A 23,335-nucleotide genomic window follows, 5' to 3' on the forward strand; every position below is an offset into this window, starting at 1 on the left:
TTCCAATGTCTAAATAACCAAATAAAGCTGTATCCCGTCACGTAGTAGGCCCTGAAAGGTGTTCACGGGTTCACTTTTGCACAGGGGGGGGGGGGAAGGATTCGAGATGACACACTTGTGGGTTGACTGGGTACCAGCAAAAGAATATTGCTCATAGTAACAGTGTCACAAACCGATTTGGATTTGATTAATAGGGAAAGGTCATCCAATCTCAATCTGTAATTTAACATGACAAGTGTGAGGGGTGAGTAAGAGCTGCTTCACACTTTGAGAAGGAATCGTGTTTGCCAGTGATATACAGATGGTTCCCATAGCGAACACGAAAAAGTGTGAAGGACAAAGAAGCGTTCCTAAAACATTTTGTTAGCCACGCTCCAAGCACAGAGGACCTTGGCAACTGTTTAAACTTTAACACCATGTGTTATTAAGGTGCCTCTACTCTTCATACTACTACAGGGAACGCTGATGGAGGCTCCGCAAAATAATGGTATATTACCAGAAAATGTTAAAACGCTCTTAACTAATGGGGAGTTTGGAATTATAACTATGTAAGGGGGGGGGGACTAAAGCTCCCAAGGCTCTTTGGGGAAAGCCCAAATGGATGGTGAGGATGTGACATTAGGGCCAAGAGTAGCAGCCTCTGGCTATTCCTCCTGAGCCCCAGCCATTCCCCACTACAGTGGTACCTCTGGTTAAGAACTTAATTCGTTCTGGAGATCCATTCTTAACCTGAAACTGTTCTTAACCTGAAGCACCACTTCTGCTAATGGGGCCTCCTGCTGCCGCCACGCCGCCGGAGCACAATTCCTGTTCTCATCCTGAAGCAAAGTTCTTAACCCGAGGTACTATTTCTGGGTTAGCGGAGTTTGTAACCTGAAGCATCTGTAACCTGAAGCATTTGTAACCCGAGGTACAGTACCACTGTATAACCATGCCTGGGTTCCCAAATCCAGCCTGCTATTAGGTGTGGAAGATGCTCTCTCCTCACTTCTTGTTGGCATCTGTCTGCCTCGGGAGACAATGGAAGAGTGCGCCTTTGGGGACGACGTCGAACTGTTGGAAACTTAGAGTTCCTGCTGTGGCTGTAGAGCCCGATGTGGGAGACATGTTTTGTTGCAGCTGGGGCAGATGAAGGCGTCCGGTTGTGCTGCTGGAGATGCTCCATGGCATTCCTTCTAGCAGTCATTCCTTCTCTGCTATGGATGCACAACCTGACTGTCTGTCTCCAGGCACTGAGGTTGTCTGGAACGGATTTCAACTGCCAGCCCAAGCAGCTTCTGTATATGGATATATGGAACAGGAGACACCCTCTTGTTCAGGCATCCCCAAACTTCGGCCCTCCAGATGTTTTGGACTACATTTCCCATCTTCCCTGACCACTGGTCCTGTTAGCTAGGGATCATGGGAGTTGTAGACCAAAACATCTGGAGGGCCGCAGTTTGGGGATACCTGCTCTTGTCCTTCACCTGAAGCAACAATTATGTCTTTGGCCAGCCCCGTGTAGGACATACATGAAAGCCCTATTTATTATCACTGTGCTGGTGCAGGAGGCAGGGGTAGAACAGAGGAAAACACAGCTGTGACTGACTGGTTGAAAGGGGTCTATGACAGGGGTTCCCAAACTAAGGCCCGGGGGCTGGATGCGGCCCAATCACCTTCTAAATTCGGCCCGCGGACGGTCTGGGAATCAGCATGTTTTTACATGAATAGAATGTGTCCTTTTATTTAAAATGCACCTCTGGGTTATTTGTGGGGCCTGCCTGGTGTTTTTACATGAGAAGAATGTGTCCTTTTATTTAAAATGCATCTTTGGGTTATTTGTGGGGCATAGGAATTCGTTCATTTTTTAATAAAGAATATAGTCCGGCCCCCCACAAGGTCTGAGAGACAGTGGACCGGCCCCCTGCTGAAAAAGTTTGCTGACCCCTGGTCTATGAGGTAAAATGACGCTAAAACTGTATTATTGCAACAGCAGAGCTCGCAGAGGTGGATTTAGGGGAGCGCCCCTGCTGGGCCCCAAGCCAAGAGGGGGCTGCAGGGGGCACTGCAACAATGGCAAACAACAGAAGGTAAGGCGAAGGGTGGGGGCTGAATTTTGGTGTTGTACAAGGCACCACTGAAATTTTAAAGCCTTCAAAGTCTGCCACTGGAGCTCATTTTAAGACCTTCTCTGTAATGGAATGTAAATTATTTTTCAAATTTCAACACTAGGTGAGAAACAGCAATGGCTGTGTCAGATGAATCTACTCAATAGCATGGAAGGAAGCATAAGATGCAGCCCCATGATGAAGCAAAATGAGGCAGTTGCCTCAGGTAGCAGACCGACTTTTGTTAAGAATGGTACAGTGAAACCTTTGCCACCCTTGTGTCTGTGCTGGCTGGAGCTGCGGGAAGTTGTAGGCCAAAGGACTGGCATAACGGGCAGGAGATAGATCTGATTTTCAGGGCACAGTCCAATAGGAAGTTCTGAAGTGAATGGAATTCCAAAGTAGAATTGTCTTACAATACTGAATATCTGCAATTTATTTTTTTGCATTTAACTGGTCCTAAGAAGGAGATTGCACTGGAGCAAATGTAAACAAAATAATGACCCAAAATAAGTAATGTGAGTTTTCATCTGTATATTATTAATGCCTTATCTATATTTGTATGAAATACTTTATTACTCAGCAATATAGGTGCAGTGAACATAAATATACTGTAATTATATTATTATTTACAGGGATATTCAATGTATGCATAAACCTCATGAGGTGTTATTAAGATTTCCAGAACAAAGCTGCCATGCTGAATTAATATCATTCTATCTGAAAACCTTATTGCTCTGCATAAAAATACTGCATCTCACAAGGTCAGTTGTTTTGCATATTTATAATAATGTCCTAAAAGTAAGACTTCATAAGTGACATTTTGTATCCTAATGTAGAAGCAATTAAAAATGCCTTAAGAACAATGAAAAAATATGTTACCTCAAGCACAGCATTGCAGTATAAGTCCTTGTTTTTAGATGGTAAACATGATTGAAATGCGAACCAAAATGCATTTTCCTTTTGCAGTTTTAAATGTGGAAATCCATAGGTGTTAATGTAACGTCGGCATCAAGTTGGGAAAAGAATAGGAAGAGACATACATATATTCACACACCATGCTTAGTGTGCTTTTTTAGATTCTGGATTAATCAGAAATACTTTTTTTCCCCAAAAGAAAGCTTTTTTGAAACAATTCTGAAAGCTTCAAGACTCCTACAATTTTATATTTTAATGAGGAAGAAAAGGGCGTCGATTGCATATTTCTGAAGTGACCAGTTACAGTTTTCATGATGCTTTTAAAAAGAGGCACATGCAAAAAAGAAACATCAAAGGGAAGATCAAAATGAAAGATGTAGATTATGGAAAAATGTATAAGTTAATACATCACTAAGGAATTCTGGGCTTATTTGCTTTTCCCCAAGAAAGAGAGTAGATGCATTTATACCACATGTATATCAGAAATTTAAATCAACTTATTTATTGAACTAGTCACATGAGAAAGCCATTAAGATTCAGAATTTTATAAACTGAATGTTAAAGGCTTTACATATTTAACTGTTAATTGTAAATATTGTTTCAATTTGCTTTTAACAAGAGTGGGGAAAGTCATGCTGAAAATGTCATAATTTTGTTTAAATGCATAATTTTGAAAGAAAACGTATGGGTTCCTATTCTGTGAGTTCATGTTCTGCGCATGTAACTCTTCATTAGTATTATACAGATATACCGTATTTAAAAATGTAATTCATGCAGTTTTTAAACAAATCAAAATGATTTTAACAGAATTATGATATTTATAGTTTTTCAATCCCCTACCATTGCTAAAGCTGAATTGGGAAAAAATAGTTTTGGTGGAGTTTAAATATTTGAAGTAACAGAATTGCTCAGTTAGCCAGATTGTCATAATTCTGCTCCCCCTTCCGCTCCGCCATTGCAGTGTTTTTACAATTCTTATATGACAAATAGAAGCATATTTCTGCTTCTGCTTCCCCATTCTTGATGTCCAGAGTATAAACCACAAGATGTTCCAGTCTTTGGGATTTTTATATAATTTGAAATTATTTTGAAAGATCTCTGTATTGCTTCATGTTGTCACAACAGTTTTGCCTATTAAACTACAGGTACCATATATACTTAAACAGCTATAGACTTATGGTCTGTTATAAATTAAGACAGTGAATAAATAGAATCACATTTCATAGAATTGTACTTCTGGTATTTCAACAACATTGGTGCAGAGACACCTACAGAGAGTTAATTTGCTTCTCTATAAAGCAAATCTGAGTTCTTGAATTTTAAAACACTGGTAGTGGGTGTGTCCATTCTAGAGAAAGGTGTACGACAGTCAACTAATAAGTTACACACACAAACCGACCTTGTGGTTTTTTTTTTAAATAAACCTTTGAAATATTTTAATTCTGTTTTATTTTTTTACAACACAAAGGGGCAGAAGTCACCATTAGCGCTTCAGGGTTTAGAATATACATGTCCACAAAATGATTTGTAAAAATATTTTTACATTATACATTGCAGCATTTAAACTTCTGGGTTAGCGCTTCTACTCTCTCCTGAAAAAAGCACACCAGAAGTTTCCTATAACCAGTGATATGGTCTGGTGCGTGAGCATACGTAGCAGCCTTCCACTGATATATTGCTAATCTACTCTCAGTTATCATGAAGATGTTGAAGAGTATTTCAAGACCCAGTTAAGCAGAAGAGGTTCTATAATCTACCCTGGATTGAAAGCGCTTCAAAACAAACCAAGGCCAAGGAGCAAGAACAGCCATCAGCCAGCTGCATAGCTGCTCAGGAATGAGTAGAACATGGGGAGTTTCAAGCGCTGTTGGTCCTTGCGACACCAAGCAATAACAGTTCCTTCATTATTTGCTGTGTACAGATGATGGCCATCACAGGAAAATGTAAGGCTGTAAAGAAAAACAAAACAAAAATCTGTCACATCTCACGGGTTATTGAGAAAATTAATCCCTAAACCAAGGATGTTCCTCAAAGGGATTGCCGGGGGGGGGGGGGAAGGAGACTCAGTTTTAATATACCTGTGCTAATACATACATTTATTTTCAACACTGACATCCTGCCTTTCTAAAAATAAAGTCTCGTACAAAACAGCACGTTGTACATATACTCAATTCTGCAAAACGTTAGGAATGTTTGCAACAGCTCCTCCGCCCTCACCCCTGAATAGGTCCCAAGGAAAACTGCGGCACATCAAGTCTACACTCACTCTTATTTTATTCTAATTTTTTGGAATTTGCATGCTTTCCCTCCCCCGCTCCCCCATCCCGGCTGCCTCTTATGCTGGAGTGCAGTCAGGCAACCATAAATTTCCTTGTGCAGTTTTCTGGATTCCTGCAAATCTTAGGGATCGAAAGAAAATGTATGTGAAATATCTATGGAAAGAAATATATATGGCTAAGCTCCTGATGTGCCTTTACTAGCCCACTGCAAAAGAAATGGCTTTTGAAAGTAAATTCCCAGCATACACTTTTCAGTTTGCTGCCCAATTCATTTGGCGCTAAAAAATTTTTATGCGGTTTGCTTCTGCAGTTTTCTCGTTTTATGTAATCTGACGGATCAAAAGAAAGAATATTTATTCCTCCATTCAGGAATGCACCAGAAATAATTATGAGCACAGCCAGGAAAAAGAAGAAAGAAAGCACTGAGAAAGTCATGGGCATGGAAAGGAGCATAGCAGATACTGACAACTGAACACAAAAAATGATCTACTGCGGCCCTCAGTAGAGCAGTTGTGAGCCCAATTTTCCCCAATTTATTGGATTATCTCCATTTCAGACAAACCCAACTTTACAAGGGAAATTGATATTGTTGGTGTTTGAGGGTAATATCATGTGGACTACACAAACTAAATGGGAACACAAATAGATGCAAACAGCCAGTAAATTCCAGTGTGAACAAGCCCTAATGCAGAATTCTCAAAATTATCTGTAATAGGAACTTCAAAACGGTAAGCAAAACATATTTCAAAGACATCAATTTACACAGAAAACAATGTTTTCACAGCGTAACAGTAAATCGCTATGTGTTCCAAAATGAAGACTTTTGTTTGTTTATTACCTTACAATAGGTTTATTTGATTTAGGGAATGTAATTTCCCGCACAGGTTTCAAATCCCACGTGCTCCACAGCCTAAGGAAAAGACAGATAAAGACAGAATGACTGCAACCGCATACAATCCAAAAACAGCTTTTCAGAGATTTGGCTGCAGTATTGTAGGACTAGCACTTTCATCTCATTTTGTGTCCTGCCAGAGTCTCTGGTTAAACTTGTGTTGCGGATTTTTGGCATTTTTCAAGATGCACCCATGACCTTTCTGCACTAATGTATATGTATACCTTTTTAGTGCAAGTGTAACGGACAAGCTAGTTGTTGTTTTTTTTAGAAAAAAGATTTAAAAGCCCTTTTCATATGCTGCAAACAGGTCCCTTCTGAAGCAAGAGTGCCCTCCCTCCTTCACAACCTTGTTGTAAAGCTGTGAAACTAGGGTTACTGTATGGAGGAAGCTGTCCCCTTTGTTCCACAGAAATAACCAACTATACACATCTTCAGCACAGATGCATGGGAAAAGAAGTATGGCACAGCGTTTCCCAAAGAATAGCTTTTATAAGGAGCACTTGCAATCAAAAAGGGAAATTGCCTCTCGTAACCACTCACCGTACAACTCCATTTTCCAGCCCTCCAGCAATCACATTGATAGAGACTCCTTCAGGCTGGTTAGAGAAAGCAACAGAGCATATAATTTCCCTGCAGTGCACATGTCCCACAAGATCACCGTTCACGGTCCAAAGTCTCAGATCACTGCCACCACCAACTGAAATGCAATAGAACAGCTGCATTAGCAAAATAAAATCTAGAACATGATCTAGATGAAACAATATACTACCCAAAAGACCACTCAAAAGAATGAAGGACTAGCATCCAATCATATGCAAGCACTGATATTACATAATGTTTTTCTGGCACTGACTATTTCTCAAAAACATAAAATCCAAATGTATTACACAGAAGCTATAGCATTAACAATAGGTAATACCAATCACACCTAAGAACCGCTAACCAACTGAAGGTGTTACTGGACTGCAGGGGGACATCTTTGTCAATATAAGGGGCACCCCTAAATTGCTCTAATGTGGAGGATCTCAAATATTTTTCACATTTCTTTTATTTCAAACATTCACATACAGCTTTTTAGATACAAATTACTTCTCAAAGTGGTTTGAAGCACGATTAAAACATAATTATCAATGGATACAATGAGGACTGGCAACAAAGAAAATATGATGAGAAGTAGCAGGCTGTATTTTGTGACTCTGAAGCTATTGCTCAGACAATTCACTCAATTCAGGTAGGCATGAAAAGCCATGCTGAATTCCTCATGGAGGGAGGTAAAAAGGATGTCTATTTCCACTGATAAGGGGAAAGCTCTTTGGTGACTCATGTAGCTCCATGCCTTTTCCCATATATAAAGAAGAATAAAATATATAAAAAGGAACACAAGCATTTGATATTTATTTATTTATTCATTTAAAAATGAAGACAACACACCTCTGGGTCATGACTTTTGATTGAATTTTACCAGTCAATCAACCAAATAAGAAAGGTATCAAAATAACAAGAAAATCTAACTCCAACACGAATTTATAAAGAGGCAGGTGGCAAGAAGGCAGCTTTAAAAATTAATTAGCTTTAAATCACCAAGGAAAAGGAACAGGTTAAAAGTAATATCCAGATATATAACACATCATTTCCCATCATAACACATCCAACCCCTCTTTACATTTAAGTACTCCAGGACTAGAGTAATTATTACAGGTACCTTTAGCTCAAGCTGAGGAGCAGAAACAAATGAAGGTGTAAACTGGCCATTAATCTCTCTAGGATTTTAGAGAGTTGCTGATAAATCAATTCAGTCTCTCGAGATGTGCAGTAACCTACAAATAGCTACAGATAATCCACATTCTCTTCTGGAATCTCCTCTTTTGGAACACCTACGCTGCTTGTTTTAATTCTATCGCAGAGCCAATGAGAATATCACCGATATTTGTCTTGCTATTGCATGTATACTTAATGAACATTTTAATATAGTCCCCATGCTACCAGTTATTTAATATTAGGAAGCAAGGAGAAGATATAATTTTAACAAAAGCAATTTCGGCTTGTATATATCCCACAGGAAATTTTTTGATACAGTATCTTGGATAACAAATCTGATGTTTGGGCCTTAACTTCAGAGAATGGAAACTCCTTAAGAGCTAGCTGAACCATTAAACCTTTGAGAGGTTGAAGAGGCGAAAAGTTATATAAAGGAGGGAAATGATTGTATGTTAAATAGTTATTATATATTTCAAATTCTAGGAGGAAACACCATCAAAGCATTCTTGACATATGGCTGTCAAGCCTCTGCTTAAAGACCTCCAGGTTTCACCTGGGAACATGCATAGTAAATATGATGTCCAGGAATCACAGGTATGCAAAGTGTTCAGTCCCACCTTCCTACCCTACAACCCTTTGAACCCATCACTGAATGTTGGGATGACCCTCTAGAACATCATTCAATGTTGAACAAAGGGCATCTCACAGAAGGGAAATGAAGCTCCCCTTTAGGTGACCAGGCCTTTTGAGCCAAGCTTACCTGCCAAGCCCCTTTCAGATTCTGGATAATAATAATAATAATAATAATAATAATAATAATAATAATAATAATAATTATAATTTATTATATACCCCGCCCATCTGGCCGGGTTCCCCCAGGATGCTTGGGAAGCAGCACAATGTTTTTAAAAGGAGTATTTTTTTTCTTTGCAAAAGAAGTACCGGTAGTTTGTATTTAAAGCGCTTTCCCCAGCACTTATAATATGATCTGCTTTCTCTGTAGGAACTTCAAAAGGCAATCAGCTGATCACCATTTAAAAGAAGCCTATTTCAGCTGATTGGCACTGAAAGCTCTTCTTCAAATAAGGTTGCTCTAAGCAATGACCAGCCATTACAGAGACCTTCTTTGAACTTTGGCGGGTGTCAATCACCTAGTGTCATTTATGGAGGGTCCCACCTACCTGCCATAGTTTGCCAGTGGACGAGATCAGGATCTGGTCCACTGGACAGTTCTGGTTCCTCAGCCCTGTTTAATGGGTCAGTCTTTGCTAGTATGTGCCAATAAGAACCCCGGGATCTTGCCTTTAGGGGCACACAGCTCAGTGGAAGAGCATAGCTTTTGATGCAGCAGGTCCAACATTCAGTCCCTAGCATCTCCAGCATCTCCAGGGAGGGGGGGGGGGTAAAGGCTCCTGTCTGAATTCTTAGAGAGCCATTGCCCATCAGCTTAGACTGAACTACAGGGTCTGATTTAATGGTCTGGTTTGCACACCAAGGTAAGCTAGTCTGAAATAAATGATACCTTCCCTTGAACCAGCAGCACCCTTGTGCACACTGCTTAAATTATGTCTGTCCTACACCTGCCTTTGCCCAATAGGAAGGAAACAAACCACAGCACTGTTTTTGAGAAGGCACCTACCTGAATCACAAACTGTTGCAATGTCACCTGTTGTTTCACTAGCAGACACTGCTGTTACAGGACTCTTGTGCCCAGCAAGACTTTGCACGTAGCAGAGCCTGTAAGAATCAGAGTTCAGTGATGAAAGAAGCAGCTTTCACTGCTGTTGAAAGTATCAGTATCTTTCAATCCACATTTTATTTAATGTGCCTGCCTCCAATGTCCATTATGAATATCTGACTACAATATTTTTATATAGTATGGGTGGGATAGTACTTAGTTATCACCATCCATTTTATGATAAATGAAACAGAAGTCAATTCTACATTATATTTCAATATTTAAAATAAAGAAGTTGTGTGCAGTCAAGACAGCAGGAGGATATATTGAAGGATATTCGTACCTGTTCAAATCCCAGATGATGCAAGTTCCATCTTTGCTTACGCTTATCATTATACTGTAAGGCTTGCAGACAAACAAGCTGGTGATCTCTGCAGTATGGCCATACAGGTGCACTTGAGATTCCATCTCAATCTCAGATGGCTGAAAAGGAACAAAGACACACTAAGTTCCAACTTTGGTTGAATTGGGATGTGGGGGATGAGGAGGGCACAAAACTATATTGCAAAACAAGGTCTGATGCTAAACTAGTGGGTGGGGGATAGATGTTTTAAATAACGATTTTCACTTGCATCATTGATAGCTCCTATTCTATACAGTTGTGTTTTTCCATTTCAGCTATCAAAACAACAACATGTAAGTGAGGGTTGCTCAAGTCAAAAGCATCCATACCACTTAAAACACACACACACAACCTGAATACTTGGCTGACAAACAAATGGTAGTATGGTATTAGTGCTGAAAGGTAGCATCTTCAGATGTCTCACATAGTTATTAGCACAGCTGCCTTATTTGTCGAGACACATTGTCGCTTGAGTAATTTATATCTAGATGTGTCTTTCACATTGCCATTGTTAAGAACAAACTGCAGCGAGAAGGAAATAAAACCTTGCCCAACTTTACTATTATTTAATTCCACCCTTTCCTCTCTGAAGAGCCAAAAAACTTATTGAGGTGCAGAATTGTCATTATAATAAAAGAAGCTGGTAAGAACAGAAGGAAGAGGCGACAGACAAGAACCAACACTTTTCCTAGATACGCTAGCCCCATCAATGTGGTGCTAGACTCCAAAAGCCCATTAAAAACAGATCTGTCTCTCTCATGTACCAAGTCTAAGATTTCTTGTGCCAGGATAAAAGTATAGGGCCTGTCGTCCACATCTGCACTATGTTAGAAATCATAGCACCACTGTGTTGCCATCTCACGCTGGTATTTCAGGTAGAAACAGCAACGCAAATAGTTTAGAGCCACATTGTATGTCTTTCATTCTTAAGTATGAATTACTTCACACGTGATTGGCATGGTGGCCCTTTTTAGTGGGGTGGGATCTGCAGCCCTGCCTTTGTATAGCTGTGCTTTTTTAGGTTTTTAGGTTGGTAGAGCATGAGACTCTTAATCTCAGGGTTGTGAGTTTGAGCCCCACATTGGGCAAAAGATTTCTGCATTGTTAGGGGTTGGACCAGATGACCCTCGTGGTCACTTCCAACTCTACAATTCTATGACTCTGTTGTTGTTCCTAACTGATTTTAATGCAAGTCGCTTTGGGTCACTCTGTGACAAAAGTGACTAACAAATAAAATACATACTAATTATTTCCTGCCTTGCACCGAATCAAGTTGTCCACCTAAATTAGTCAGCTGGGAGCAGAAACCAAAACAGATGCCAGTGAACATGCTGTCAAACCATATGGCCTTATTTTGAGACACAGACTAGACACAGAAGTTTCCTTTGCATGCTGTCTGTTGTGTGTAGAAATGCCAGAGCTATGGGACTCCCATAAAGATGGTCACACCTGAGCAGAAGGGAATGGGAGAAATGCCCACATTTAGGTTGAGAGCATTTATAGACCAAATATAAGCCCATGCTGTATCAGTTTATTTTCTGGTCTTTAAAGCACCACTCTCATTTACCACAAACAATATTTTCAAATTTTAACTTCTGCAGTTGATGTAAACTAAAAATGGAGATCTAATCATGGATCTCCTGCATCACATGTAACTTGGCTCCAAATCCTCATTTATCTAGCAAACCCACAAAAAAGGGAAGCATTTTGCAATTTAAGCAATGATAAAACATTTTGCTAGAAGATGCAGCCCAATCAGAAAACCGATTTGGTACAACAACAAAAAAGGCAAGGTGGGGGGAATCAGTTCTTGCTAAGATGCTTTCTCTTTGTATTATTGTTTTTTATAGTCATAGAGAGAGAAATAAATGTGATTTACTATAGCCAGGCTTTTAACTAGTTACTATTTCTCTTTCATTTACTTACTGTGCTGCTAGTGAATCTGTTCATATATGCTGTGATGACCCCGCACTTGCTGCCAGTAAAAAGCTGGCAGCTGTCAGGCACCCAAGCACAGCTTGTTACCTTCGATAAAAGAAAAAGAGAGAGACATTTAAATAGTATCCTACTCTACTTTTGTTTTTATTAAGTTTATGGCCTGCTGTTCATCTCAAAGACCCTTCAAGGTGGCTTATAACAGCAGAGCAGACACCCCACACTTTTCAGTTCTTTAGCTGTTTTTTGGAAGTGCAATGGCTAAAGCTCTCTTAATCACAGAGAAACCTATAGCTGGTTAATGAGGGTGCAAAGCCACCCAGCACAGCAGGGCCCCTTGCTTTCATCATCTGAAAGCAGATATTTTACACCAAAAAGGAAGCTGAATCCAAACCTTGCAGGGGGAGCCCAGAAGTAGTTTCTAGAGCTGTGCAGAGGCAATTGCGCCTCAAAAAACAGAAAATCCTGTTGCAGGCAGGCCAGCACATGAGCGTAACTGGGCTCAATTACTTTACCTTTTCCAGATTTCATATTCATTAATTTTAACAGTGATAGCTGTCTTCACTATTTTTTATTTTTTATTAAATTCCTATACTTCCCTTCATCTGGGGCTCACAGGGCAGTTTACAATATAAAAACACAATAATGCATAACATAAAGGTAAAGGGACCCCTGACCATTAGGTCCAGTCGTGACCGACTCTAGGGTTGCGCGCTCATCTCGCATTATTGGCCGAGGGAGCCGGCGTATAGCTTCCAGGTCAGGTGGCCAGCATGACAAAGCTGCTTCTGGCAAACCAGGGCAGCACATGGAAACGCCGTTTACCTTCCCGCTGTAGCGGTTCCTATTTATCTACTTGCATTTTGACGTGCTTTCGAACTGCTAGGTTGGCAGGAGCTGGGACCGAGCAACGGGAGCTCACCCCGTCACAGGGATTCGAACCACCGACCTTCTGATCAGCAAGCCCTAGGCTCAGTGGTTTAACCACAGCGCCACCATAGTAACAAACAAAAACAATAATGCACACACACAAACAAACACAATTGAAAAGGCCATAGATTTATGAACAATTGTTTTCCTATAGTCTTGCTGAAGTGAACAAGTCAAGTGATGACTGGTAGGGAGGTCCTATTCATGGTGCCACCACTGGGTACGGCCCGGCTGGTGCTAACCTATGACAGGGCCTTCTCGGTGGCAGTTCCCTGTTTGAGGAATGCCCTCCCTAATGAGGTCTCTCTTGGTCTTGGTGTTTCTCATTATGCACATTCAGGAGGGAAGTAAAATCATTCCTATTCGCCCGGGGATTTGATGGCTGAAAGAGACTGTTCTTGGCAACCTTGAAATTGTTAACTATGAGGGCATGTGAACATTTAAAAAATGCTTTTAGATGTTCTTAAAGTTTTAATGTGATAAGTATGTTTTGTTTTAGTTGCACTGTTTTATTGCTTGTTTGCTGCCCTGGGCTACCTTGAGGAGGAAGGGCAGGGCAGAAATGTAGCAAACGAATACTACTAGCAGAGAAATGCTCACAGAGTTAGCAGGCTTATCTACATCTCTATAATCCAGAGGAAGCAGAAGTCCAGGAAAATCAGGGACATGAACGTAAGACTAATAGATTTATAGTGGTATAAGCCCTCATGGATGAGAAGCCATTTCTTCAGTTGCAGACCTGCTCACACACATTCATAAGGAACAGCAATAAGAAAGGCCGGATTTCCAGTAAGTGGCCTTTTGGCCCCACTAACAAATACATAGCTGTCACCTGAGGATGAACACTGTCTAAAGTGGGCGTTAGTTCACAAAAGCTCATGTTATAATAATAATACGTGTATTAGATCTTGGTATAATTTAGACATAACACTGTGCCCACATGCTCCCTCATCCCTTTCACACCATAATACATGGCTGATTGGCCTCCATCTTGGGTTTAATAAACCACAGTTTCTCATTACATCAAAACCAAGAAATTGTGGTTTAATCTCTGTTAACAAACAAGGATATGATATCAGGGATCAGTTCATGGTGAGCAAACAGAGATTAAACCAGTTTCCTGATCTTAATAGAATTTTGTTGTTGTTTAGTTGTGTCCGACTCTTCGTGACCCCATGGACCAAAACACGCCAGGCACTCCTGTCTTCCACTGCCTCCCGCAGTTTGGTCAAACTTATGTTAGTAGTTTTGAGAACACTGTCCAACCATCTTGTCCTCCCCTTCTCCTTGTGCCCTCCATATTTCCCAGCATCAGGGTCTTTTCCAGGGAGTCAATAGGAAACCGATCATTTCATAAGCCATTATAGAAGTGCCAAAGAGAGACAAGCAATGGGAGGAGAGGGGCAAGAACGGCGAGCATATGGACAAAATCATTAGACCGATTTATTGAACCTCAATCATTAGACTGGGATTATCTTTGAACCAGCATTTCATCTAAGATGCTATGGTTTTGCTGGTCTGGTTTCGCTGCTGCAGATGAACACTGTTTACCTTCTCAAGTTTTTCAAACATGGCATTCTATAGATGAAAAGAGGGGAAATAAAAATAGCTTTTACCTGATGAAACTGTGAGCTCTGTATAAAGTTAACTGGAGGTTCACTTTGCTTGCTTTTCAGTCTCAATATATTGTCAGCATATCCCCAACTCAGAATGGCTGACCACTGGATATCTGTACTGTGCATGCTTCTTACACCTGTAACAGCAGTCAGGACATTCAGATTAAGTAGAAAACTCACAGTGTGTTAGTCTACAACAAAAAGACACATATTATCTATCTATTTTTGGATTTTAAATTCCACTGTTCAAATGTCTGAGCAACAAATGGACACTTCCCAATAAAAGTCTTAAAATCAGGGGTGGAGAGTCCTTTTCAAATGGGAGGGCCACATTCCCTGCTAAGAAACCTTTTGAGGGCCACATGCTAGTGGCATGTGGGACACAGGCAAAGGTGGGTGTTATCTTTGCATTAACAGAGTTGAAGGTCAAATTCCAGCAAGGCAAAAATCCTGAGGGTGGAGGTGAAGCCAGTGTGGGCTGTGGCCAAGGGAGTTCTGTAGGCCTTACAAAGCAGCCTGAGAAACCATATTTGGCCCCTGGACCTGAGTTTCTCCACCTCTGCCTTCAATAATGTGGTCATTTTTAATTTTATCTGTGCTGTATATCCAAATATCAAACTCTGAACTTGATAGAGAACAGACACACTTGAATTCAGTTTCTTAAACATAAAAAACACTTACCACAGTGAAGAATCCTTGTTTAACAAGTTTACTGGGACCAATTCACATGTGATCAGAGCAGTACAATTACTACAGAGATCTAAAGACCTTGTAGGAAACTGGCTGCTAGAAGTGACTTTGAAGCAGATTCTTAGTACATCTGCAGAACCACTTATTTCTGGATGGTTCTGTAGATGTGGCTAAAATTGCTCCAACTCCCCTGGGAGCCACTTCACTAACTGCTTCCCACACAGTTCTGCTCCCATGCACTTTGAGATCTCAGCAACAATTATGCCACCCAGGTAACATATGAGTCAGGCCTCAGCATTATATTAGCTGCGATCTTTGAATGAGTGAGAGACTGGACAGAGCAGTTGAGACAATTAGGTTGGCAGCATGAATTCTTTTTTTGCAATGCTACTGCAGAGACCACTGAGCACCCTTACCTTGCTCTTTGCTATAGATCATCAGAAGACAGAACTTCCGGGATAAACCACAAATTGCTCTTGTTGGCAGAGCCTGCAGGGAGCCAAACCTTTCTCCATGTGGTTGGCTGAAGCAGACAACAGGATCAGGGGCACTTGGGGAACCTACATATTCCCCCCACTTTAAGCCTTTAATCCAAGGTAAAGGACTCTAAAAGATAATGAAATAAAACATCTGTCAGCTAACACATTTTAAACAGTCATTGTAGCGAAGCTTTTTAAATCTCAAGCTGAATGCAATTTTCTTTAACATACATTAATTTTAAACAGGTATTTATCCAAAGGTAACTTCAATGATATATAAGGTCTTAGAACAAATATCAAAGGAAAAAATAGAAGCACGGAATAGTGTAAGAGAAAAGGGCAAAATTCAGATGCAACAATTCTAAACTGCTAAGATAAACCATGGTTTATTGCAGGCATCCCCAAACTTCGGCCCTCCAGATGTTTTGGACTACAATTCCCATCTTCCCCGACCACTGGTCCTGCTAGCTAGGGATCATGGGAGTTGTAGGCCAAACCATCTGGAGGGCCGTAGTTTGGGGATGCCTGGTTTATTGGGTTGGAATGGCCAATCCTGGCTCATATCCTGGTTTGGGAGTAAGCTCTTAAATCAGTCTCACAATTCAGAATCACAAGATACTGTAGCATACTAGGGAAGCGTTTCTGAAGCAGGGTGGAAATGAAGGCTGGAAAGAGGCATGAAGAAGGAGTATGAAAGCACAGGACTTGTTTCCAGGCCGGTAAACCGCTAGACTGGGATCATTACATCTGAGCCAGGCCTAAGAGTTTGCTAAAGGTAAAGGTACCCCTGACCGTCAGGTCCAGTCACAGACGACTCTGGGGTTGCGGCGCTCATCTCGCTGTATAGGCCGAGGGAGCCAGCGTTTGTCTGCAGGCAGCTTCCAGGTCATGTGGCCAGCATGACTAAGTTGCTTCTGGCTAACCAGAGCAGCACACGGAAATGCCATTTACCTTCCCGCCAGAGTGGTACCTATTTATCTACGTGCACTTTGACGTGCTTTCGAACAGCTAGGTTGGCAGGAGCTGGGACTGAACAACGGGAACTCACCCCGTCGCAGGGATTTGAACTGCCGACCTTCTGATCGGCAAGCCCTAGGCTCTGTGGTTTAGACCACAGCGCCACCCGCGTCCCAAGGTAGATAGATTATATCTTTATTTCCATTTTTGAAAATTTAATTATTTCCATTTTTGGCATTGATAACTGACTTCCTGGTGCTGATCTTAACCTTTAAAGCCCTAAATGGCTTGGGGTTCGAGTACCTTCTTCTGAATTTTCCTCCCCACAAGCCCTAATCATCACCTGAAGCCCTAACTCATATCCCTCATGCCCAAGAAGCACAGCAGACAATACCCAGAGCTAGAGCCTCTTCTGTTGAGGTGCCCTGTGCCAAGTGAGGTATACCAAACCTTATCAGTGCTGCTAAAAACCTGGATGCCCCAAAAGGCTTTTACAAGATTCTTCCCTTTTTGCTGGTTTATCTTTGGTAGCCTGATAGCTGTTTTGCCGGAGTGTGTGTGTGTGTGTGCGGGGGTGTGTTAATGGGAGCTTGGATTTGATGTTAGTATCTGTGGTTTGTTAAAATTTGTGATTTTAATGTGGATTTTGTGGATTATTTAATGTGGATTTTGTGGATTATTTTAGACATTTGTGTCGTGAGTTTTAAGCCACATGGAGTTTCTTTAAGGATTAGGTATGCTAAATGTTTTTAGAGTAAGTAAAATACATTCCTGGGGAAAATAAAGTGTGTGATGTAATAATCTTAGGTTTTAATAAAGCATTTCTGTGAAGAAACTTAGAGACAACATTTGGGGATTAGTATCAGTGAACGCTTTCTTTAAACATGAGTTTCTTCTTTTCTTTTAAAGGAAAATCTGTGGACCTCTCTGGTCAACACTGACAAGGATTCCATGAGAAAATAAAATGAACAAGTAATCAGGAACATGAAAAATTACTTGATGCTTTGCAGTCCAACTGAAATATCTCCTTGTCAAAGGAAAACAGCGTGAAATATAAGAGGGTGGTGTTCAGACACAAACGTTGATAAAAGCTTTAGAACAGGCATAGTGAACATGTTGCCCCCCCCAGTTGGTGATGAACTACAACTCCCACCATTCCCAAACAGTGACTATGCTGCTGAGGATGATGGGAACATGAGTCCAAGAACATCTGAAGGGCTTCAGGATCCCCTTCCCTGGTTAGAAAGAAGGGGAATCTTCTAGATACTCCCCTACAAAAAGAGCCCACACACTAGCTGCCACATATTAATTAATATTAAACAGCCTTATGAATCACTCCGACATACCGGATATGTGATCTCTTTAGTTTGCTCCTTTGTGTCTCTGAATGCAAGCTGCACCAATAGTCCCATGGGAGCAAGGAGCTCTCCTTCCATAATGGGCTTGGATCCAGGTCTGCTGACATGTGCGGTGTGGAACAGCTGGCGAGGGGTTTGTCCATATGTTTTTATCATAGTCTCCAGGGCTCTTCTTTGAACTGGATCTTCTACAGCTGACACGTCCATTCCAAAGTATGTCTAAAATGTGAGCCAAATACAAGAATATAATGTTCTATTGAAAAGACAAAAAAGGGGGGTTCTTGCTGCGCAGTCTGATGCACTTAACATCTGCATGTGCTTGAGACTTGGATTAGACAAAACTCTCGAGTAATGAAGCACAATACTAAGCTTAGGTAAAGCATACCAAATCTGCAGACTGACAAGTAATGTTCTTACACATGATCAGAATTTTAAACTAACAAGACAAATGCACTATGGCTCCAGGCCAGCTATTCCTTTGTCAGGCACACTGCCTATTAACGATCCAGAATGGTTGGCGGATGTTTCTTTAGTGGAAGCTGAATTCGCACACCTTGGCAGAGTAAACTGAATCAGTGGTGGAGCTTCGTGCTCTGGCATGGGGGGGGGGGGCGGAGAGCAGGCGGGGGCGGGGCTGGCACGTGTTCTGGGGGGCATGGTGCGCCGCCCGTAGGGGCATGGCACGCGTTCTGGGGGCGGGGTGCCCAGCACGGGCGGGGGGCAGCCACCATGGCACCCTCGGGATTGTGCTGCCCGGGGCAGAGCGCCCCCATCGCCCCTCCCTTCCTACGCCCCTGAACTGAATACAGGAAGGTCTTTAGGATGCAGGGTCTTTCCCTGAGGACCTGGTGCTCAGGGTCGAAGATGCACTAATAAATGGTCAAGGGGATTGCCAAGAAGCTCAAGGAATTCTTTGCATCCATCCTCAAAGAAGAAGATGTAGGGCAATTCCCTATGCCTGAACTAACTTTCACAAGAGGGGAAACTGAGGCTACTAGTGATGACAAGAGATGACGTTCTAGGCCTTAGGACAAAACAACACCCCTGAACCTTCTTACTTATTGAGGAAGTCGGGGAGTGTCCTGTAATATGTTCTACAAATACAACACCCAGTGATTCTGTACAATAGATCAAAATCGATTTATGAAAAAAAAGGTACTCACAGCAGGGTGAAAGACATTGATAGCTTGAACTGAAGCCTTGCCCTTTTGCTTATACCCAAACACTAAATCAATCCAATGGCAGATTGTCTGGGAAACATGGTCAGACTCCAAAGCTTGTCGGTGGATCAGGATAAAAAGTCGGGGATCATTTCGAGCCCAAGGTGGGAGATTCACGTGGTTCACTCTTTCCCCATTCTGACGCACCCCAAAATCAAATCCTATAAATATAAAGCCTTGTTTATAGTAGTTGGCTTGGGTTTGAGTACCCAATGCAAGCAAACGTTCGCAACCCACACTTCCCTTCAAGCAGCTCAGAGCTGCCTACACAATGTTCCTCTCCTCCCAATTTTATACTCAATGAAACCCAAACACACCTTCTCTGTTAACCAAAAACTCAGGAAGATAAAAAAATTCTGGAATAAGCTCCTTTACATCAGTCATTGATTCATATGATGAAAGGCGCCAGGTTGTGTTGGTGGAGTGGAAGGTTCTGTCTGGAATGTCAAAACTCTGGTCTGTAAAATGAAGTCAAATTAAACTGATTATACTACAGAAAAGAACACATTGCATGAGCTATGCATTCATAGAACCCTGTAATAGGGCAAAATAGAACCAACATGGATTATTTTCTTGGTCATACAATACTACTGGGTATCAAAGCATCAGCGTAAAAAATTCCAAAGCTATATAAATGTACTACACATACCCAGTTCATAATAGATATTATCATAATAGTCACATTTGGCTAACGAAACAGCGATATATACAAACATTTTTCATATAAATGATCAATTGAAGTGTGCATGCACACGAAAGCTCATACCAAAATAAAAACTTAGTTGGTCTTTAAGGTGCTACTGAAGGAATTTTTTTATTTAAATGTATATATGAAAACCTAAAGCAATTCTTACCTTGATAAGCTAAGAACATCTTTGTGAAAGGAGGCATTCTAACCAGGAAGTGAAGTACAGTTCCACTATTGGAGTAATGAGATCCATAGTGATAAGGTTGCACAGGGGGCATTGGGTCATCGTCTCTCGCTCCTTTACGGTATTCCTCTTCTAAATACTGTAAAAGGGAGAACATATGGACATAGCTATGCTTCTCTTAAAATCCACACAGAAATGGACACACAGTCCTGTCCCTATGTAGACAGACACCAAACTATAATCAATCTATCCACCTGTGCTTATTGTGAAGGCTCACTTTAGTTGGTGGGCAGAGGCTTTATCTCCAACCAATTCAGAGGCAGGGTATCATGCAATTAGGCTTCTGATATTTTAACTATCTGGAATACATCCCTATCCAGTTAAAAAAAAAACGTTGGGCAAGCTTATAGTAGATCAGGGTGACCAACCTACGGTCCGTGGGCCAGATAAGGCCTGAGGGACTCATTTATCCGGCCCGCAGTGACCCCCACTGCCGCCCGTTCTTACCGGCGTGGTGCGGTGCAGCGTGGCACGGGGACCCACTTCTGGGTGAGAGGATCACCAGAAATAGCTTGTGTGCATGCGCACGGGCCTCCTCTGACCCGGACGTGCACTGGAAATAGGTGCAGCGGGTCGGAGGAGGCCTGTGAGCATGCACACAAGCTATTTCCGGTGGTCCTCGGACCTGGAAGTGCGCCAGAAATAGCATGTGTGTGCGTGCCCATACACATGCACGCCCTCCGGCCCGCCGCACAATCATCGCTAGAGACACCGGCCCGAGGCAAGGAAAGCTTGGAGACCCCTGTAGTAGATGTACACAGGAAAATGAGCAGAATCCTGCTGGATCAAGTGAAAGGCACAAATTTGACAGGTGGCTGGGACTATTCACCTCGCCAGTGACACAATAACATGACAAATGTGGGTGGAAAAGTATATTTCACCAGCACATTCCCTGCAGAAAGTGTGCTGTTGTTGCAAGACTGAACTTTCTACTCATCAGCTGGTGAATTAAGAATTCAGTCTTGCTCTCTACAGAGATCTGCAGTGTGTTCCCCCCCATGACTAGACTCTGCCATGTTGTTCATCAGCTTGAAGTCATACAGTGATGTCAGTTGACTGACAGATGGGCGTGGTTTGGGGGAGTATGGTCTTGCGGGCCAAATTGGGCCACCTGGTAGATCGGCCCACAGGCCAGAGGTACCTCAGCCCTGGTTTAGCGGCTAATCTCTTCACAAAGGCCAGTATGGGGAGGAATGTTGGGTTGTGAATGTTTTATTTCCTTCCACTCAGTTGAACTGGAAATGTATGCATATGTTTGCAGAATGAAAAGCAAAGTCAATAGTGTTACATAGAGTTCTCCTTTTATACCAGGCTCGCAGTAAGCAATAATGCATTAGATATCTTAATACCTTGTAAGTGTCCACATAACGGTCTTCCTTTTCTTTTGATTGTACAGCTATGGGTTTGACCAAATTTCTGAAATTATACAAATATTAGCAGCTTGTCAGTTCCATAAATTACTGATACTTGCTGTAGTTAAGAAACACAACAATGAATGCAACAATGAAAAATATATCAATTCTACAGCAGATGGCATATTTAGTAAATTACTTTAAAAGAAACAATTCATGGTATTTCTTATTACCTATAAACGGATGGATCATTGAGGTCCAGTGTTTCACTAGTATAGTCGGAAAGTATAAAGGGAAATACTGGATACTGCATAAGATCATTGAAGGAACGGCCTGCATGTTTGTTTAAATGAGTGAGGTATTCAAAATTAGTGATCTGTCCTGTGTACCACAGTTGGGTTAATGCTGTAATGTTGCCATACTTCAAGATGTTAGGGAGGTTGTTTGTTAGGATGTGGTGGTACACATCATCACGCACCTAAAAAGAACCAAAACATCAAGCTTTTACCAAACCACAAATGATCTAGTCTCCTGAAACATGCATATTTCAGTTTTATAACATAGTCATACTTTTATTTCAGTACTTTAGTTGAATTAACACATGCAAATACCTACATGCACCAATCAAGCATTGCAGTGGGAGAGATCTGCCCATGGAACGAAACTGGCAGAAGGGGACTTTCCTACCTTCTCCTTTTCTCTCAGGCCCCCTGAAAAGAACCCTCTCCCCAAAAGGATTCTGGGACCCTGCTGAATAGAACAATTGCCAGATTTTGTGGAGGCACCTTATGCCCTGCTCATAGACACCGCCTCTACACAATCTCCTTACAACTTCTCCACATCTCTCCACCACTACAGCACATCCTAGGCAGCAGTGTCCCGCAGCTGTGGGATGGATGGATGGATAGATAGGTAATATTTTATTATTTGTACCCTGCCCATCAGGCTGGGTTTCCCCAGCTACTCTGGGCGGTTCCCAACAGAATATTAAAAACACAATAAAACATCTAACATTAAAAACGTCCCTAAACAGGGCTGCCTTCAGATGTCTTCTAAACGTCAGATAGTTGTTTATTTCTTTGACATCTGATGGGAGAGCGTTCCACAGGGCGGGCGCCACTACCAAGAAGGCCCTCTGCCTGGTTCCCTTTAACCTCACTTCTCACAGTGAGGGAACTGCCAAAAGGCCCTCGGAGCTGGACCGCAGTGTCTGGGCTAAACGTTGGGGGTGGAGACACTCCTTTAGGTATACTAGGTTGAGGCTATTCGGGCTCTTTTCAGAGGGGTTAGGAGCTGCTCAGGGAAGGAGGTAATGTTGGGGAACTCACTTTCTAGCCAGCCCTTCTGTAGGCAGTTCTCGGGCTCCAATGTATTAGTTTCAACAGTATTTAGGACAATCATACAAGCATAAATGAGTACATATCCTCCGTTTCAAATGAACGTCACACTCACATACACAATCTATGCATGCTATTATATGAATGATCACCACTAAGAGGTTTAGTCAGTGACTGCTAGGGCTGGAGACTTTTCGGTGACGCCTGTCCAAAATGTGGAACCTCATCCCAGAAGTTCTAAGACAGGCTTCCTCTCAGGGTTGTGGGTTTGTATGTTTTTTTAAAAAATAATTATCAGGTCTTTGAATGGCACTGTGGGTTTTCTGATGTACTTTGTTTCTTGTATGGTAATTTAATAGTGCTAAATATTTTTGGTTGGCTGAACACTGTTATGAACTTTTGGGGAAAGTAATATAACATTTTAATAAGTGTTAAAATATGAAACTCTGCAGAAGTAATGTCAAGATTGCCCAAAGACTAATCCAATTAATAAAAAAACCATTTTGGTTTG

The 23,335-nt window shown here is 41.7% G+C and overlaps 1 protein-coding gene across 7 annotated transcripts in view; it reads right to left on the minus strand.

Moving 5' to 3' along the window:
- Positions 1-4,411: 4,411 nt before the first annotated feature.
- LYST (lysosomal trafficking regulator) overlaps positions 4,412-23,335 on the minus strand; it is an 84,720-nt gene continuing 65,796 nt past the window's right edge. For all 7 annotated transcript variants that reach the window (XM_035108397.3, XM_035108398.3, XM_035108399.3 and 4 more), the window contains 14 exons: positions 21,721-21,965; positions 21,485-21,551; positions 20,058-20,214; positions 19,521-19,661; positions 19,147-19,364; positions 17,972-18,202; positions 15,606-15,795; positions 14,500-14,636; positions 11,945-12,043; positions 9,959-10,098; positions 9,577-9,674; positions 6,720-6,876; positions 6,123-6,194; positions 4,412-4,954 (listed from right to left, as the gene is read on the minus strand). In XM_035108397.3, coding sequence (XP_034964288.3) covers positions 4,816-4,954; positions 6,123-6,194; positions 6,720-6,876; positions 9,577-9,674; positions 9,959-10,098; positions 11,945-12,043; positions 14,500-14,636; positions 15,606-15,795; positions 17,972-18,202; positions 19,147-19,364; positions 19,521-19,661; positions 20,058-20,214; positions 21,485-21,551; positions 21,721-21,965 — 2,091 coding nt within the window. In that variant the 3' untranslated portion in view covers positions 4,412-4,815. The remainder of the gene's footprint in view (positions 4,955-6,122; positions 6,195-6,719; positions 6,877-9,576; positions 9,675-9,958; positions 10,099-11,944; positions 12,044-14,499; positions 14,637-15,605; positions 15,796-17,971; positions 18,203-19,146; positions 19,365-19,520; positions 19,662-20,057; positions 20,215-21,484; positions 21,552-21,720; positions 21,966-23,335) is intronic.

Source organism: Zootoca vivipara, chromosome 3 (assembly GCF_965207765.1).
Source record: "Zootoca vivipara chromosome 3, rZooViv2.hap1.1, whole genome shotgun sequence".
NCBI lineage: Eukaryota > Metazoa > Chordata > Lepidosauria > Squamata > Lacertidae > Zootoca > Zootoca vivipara.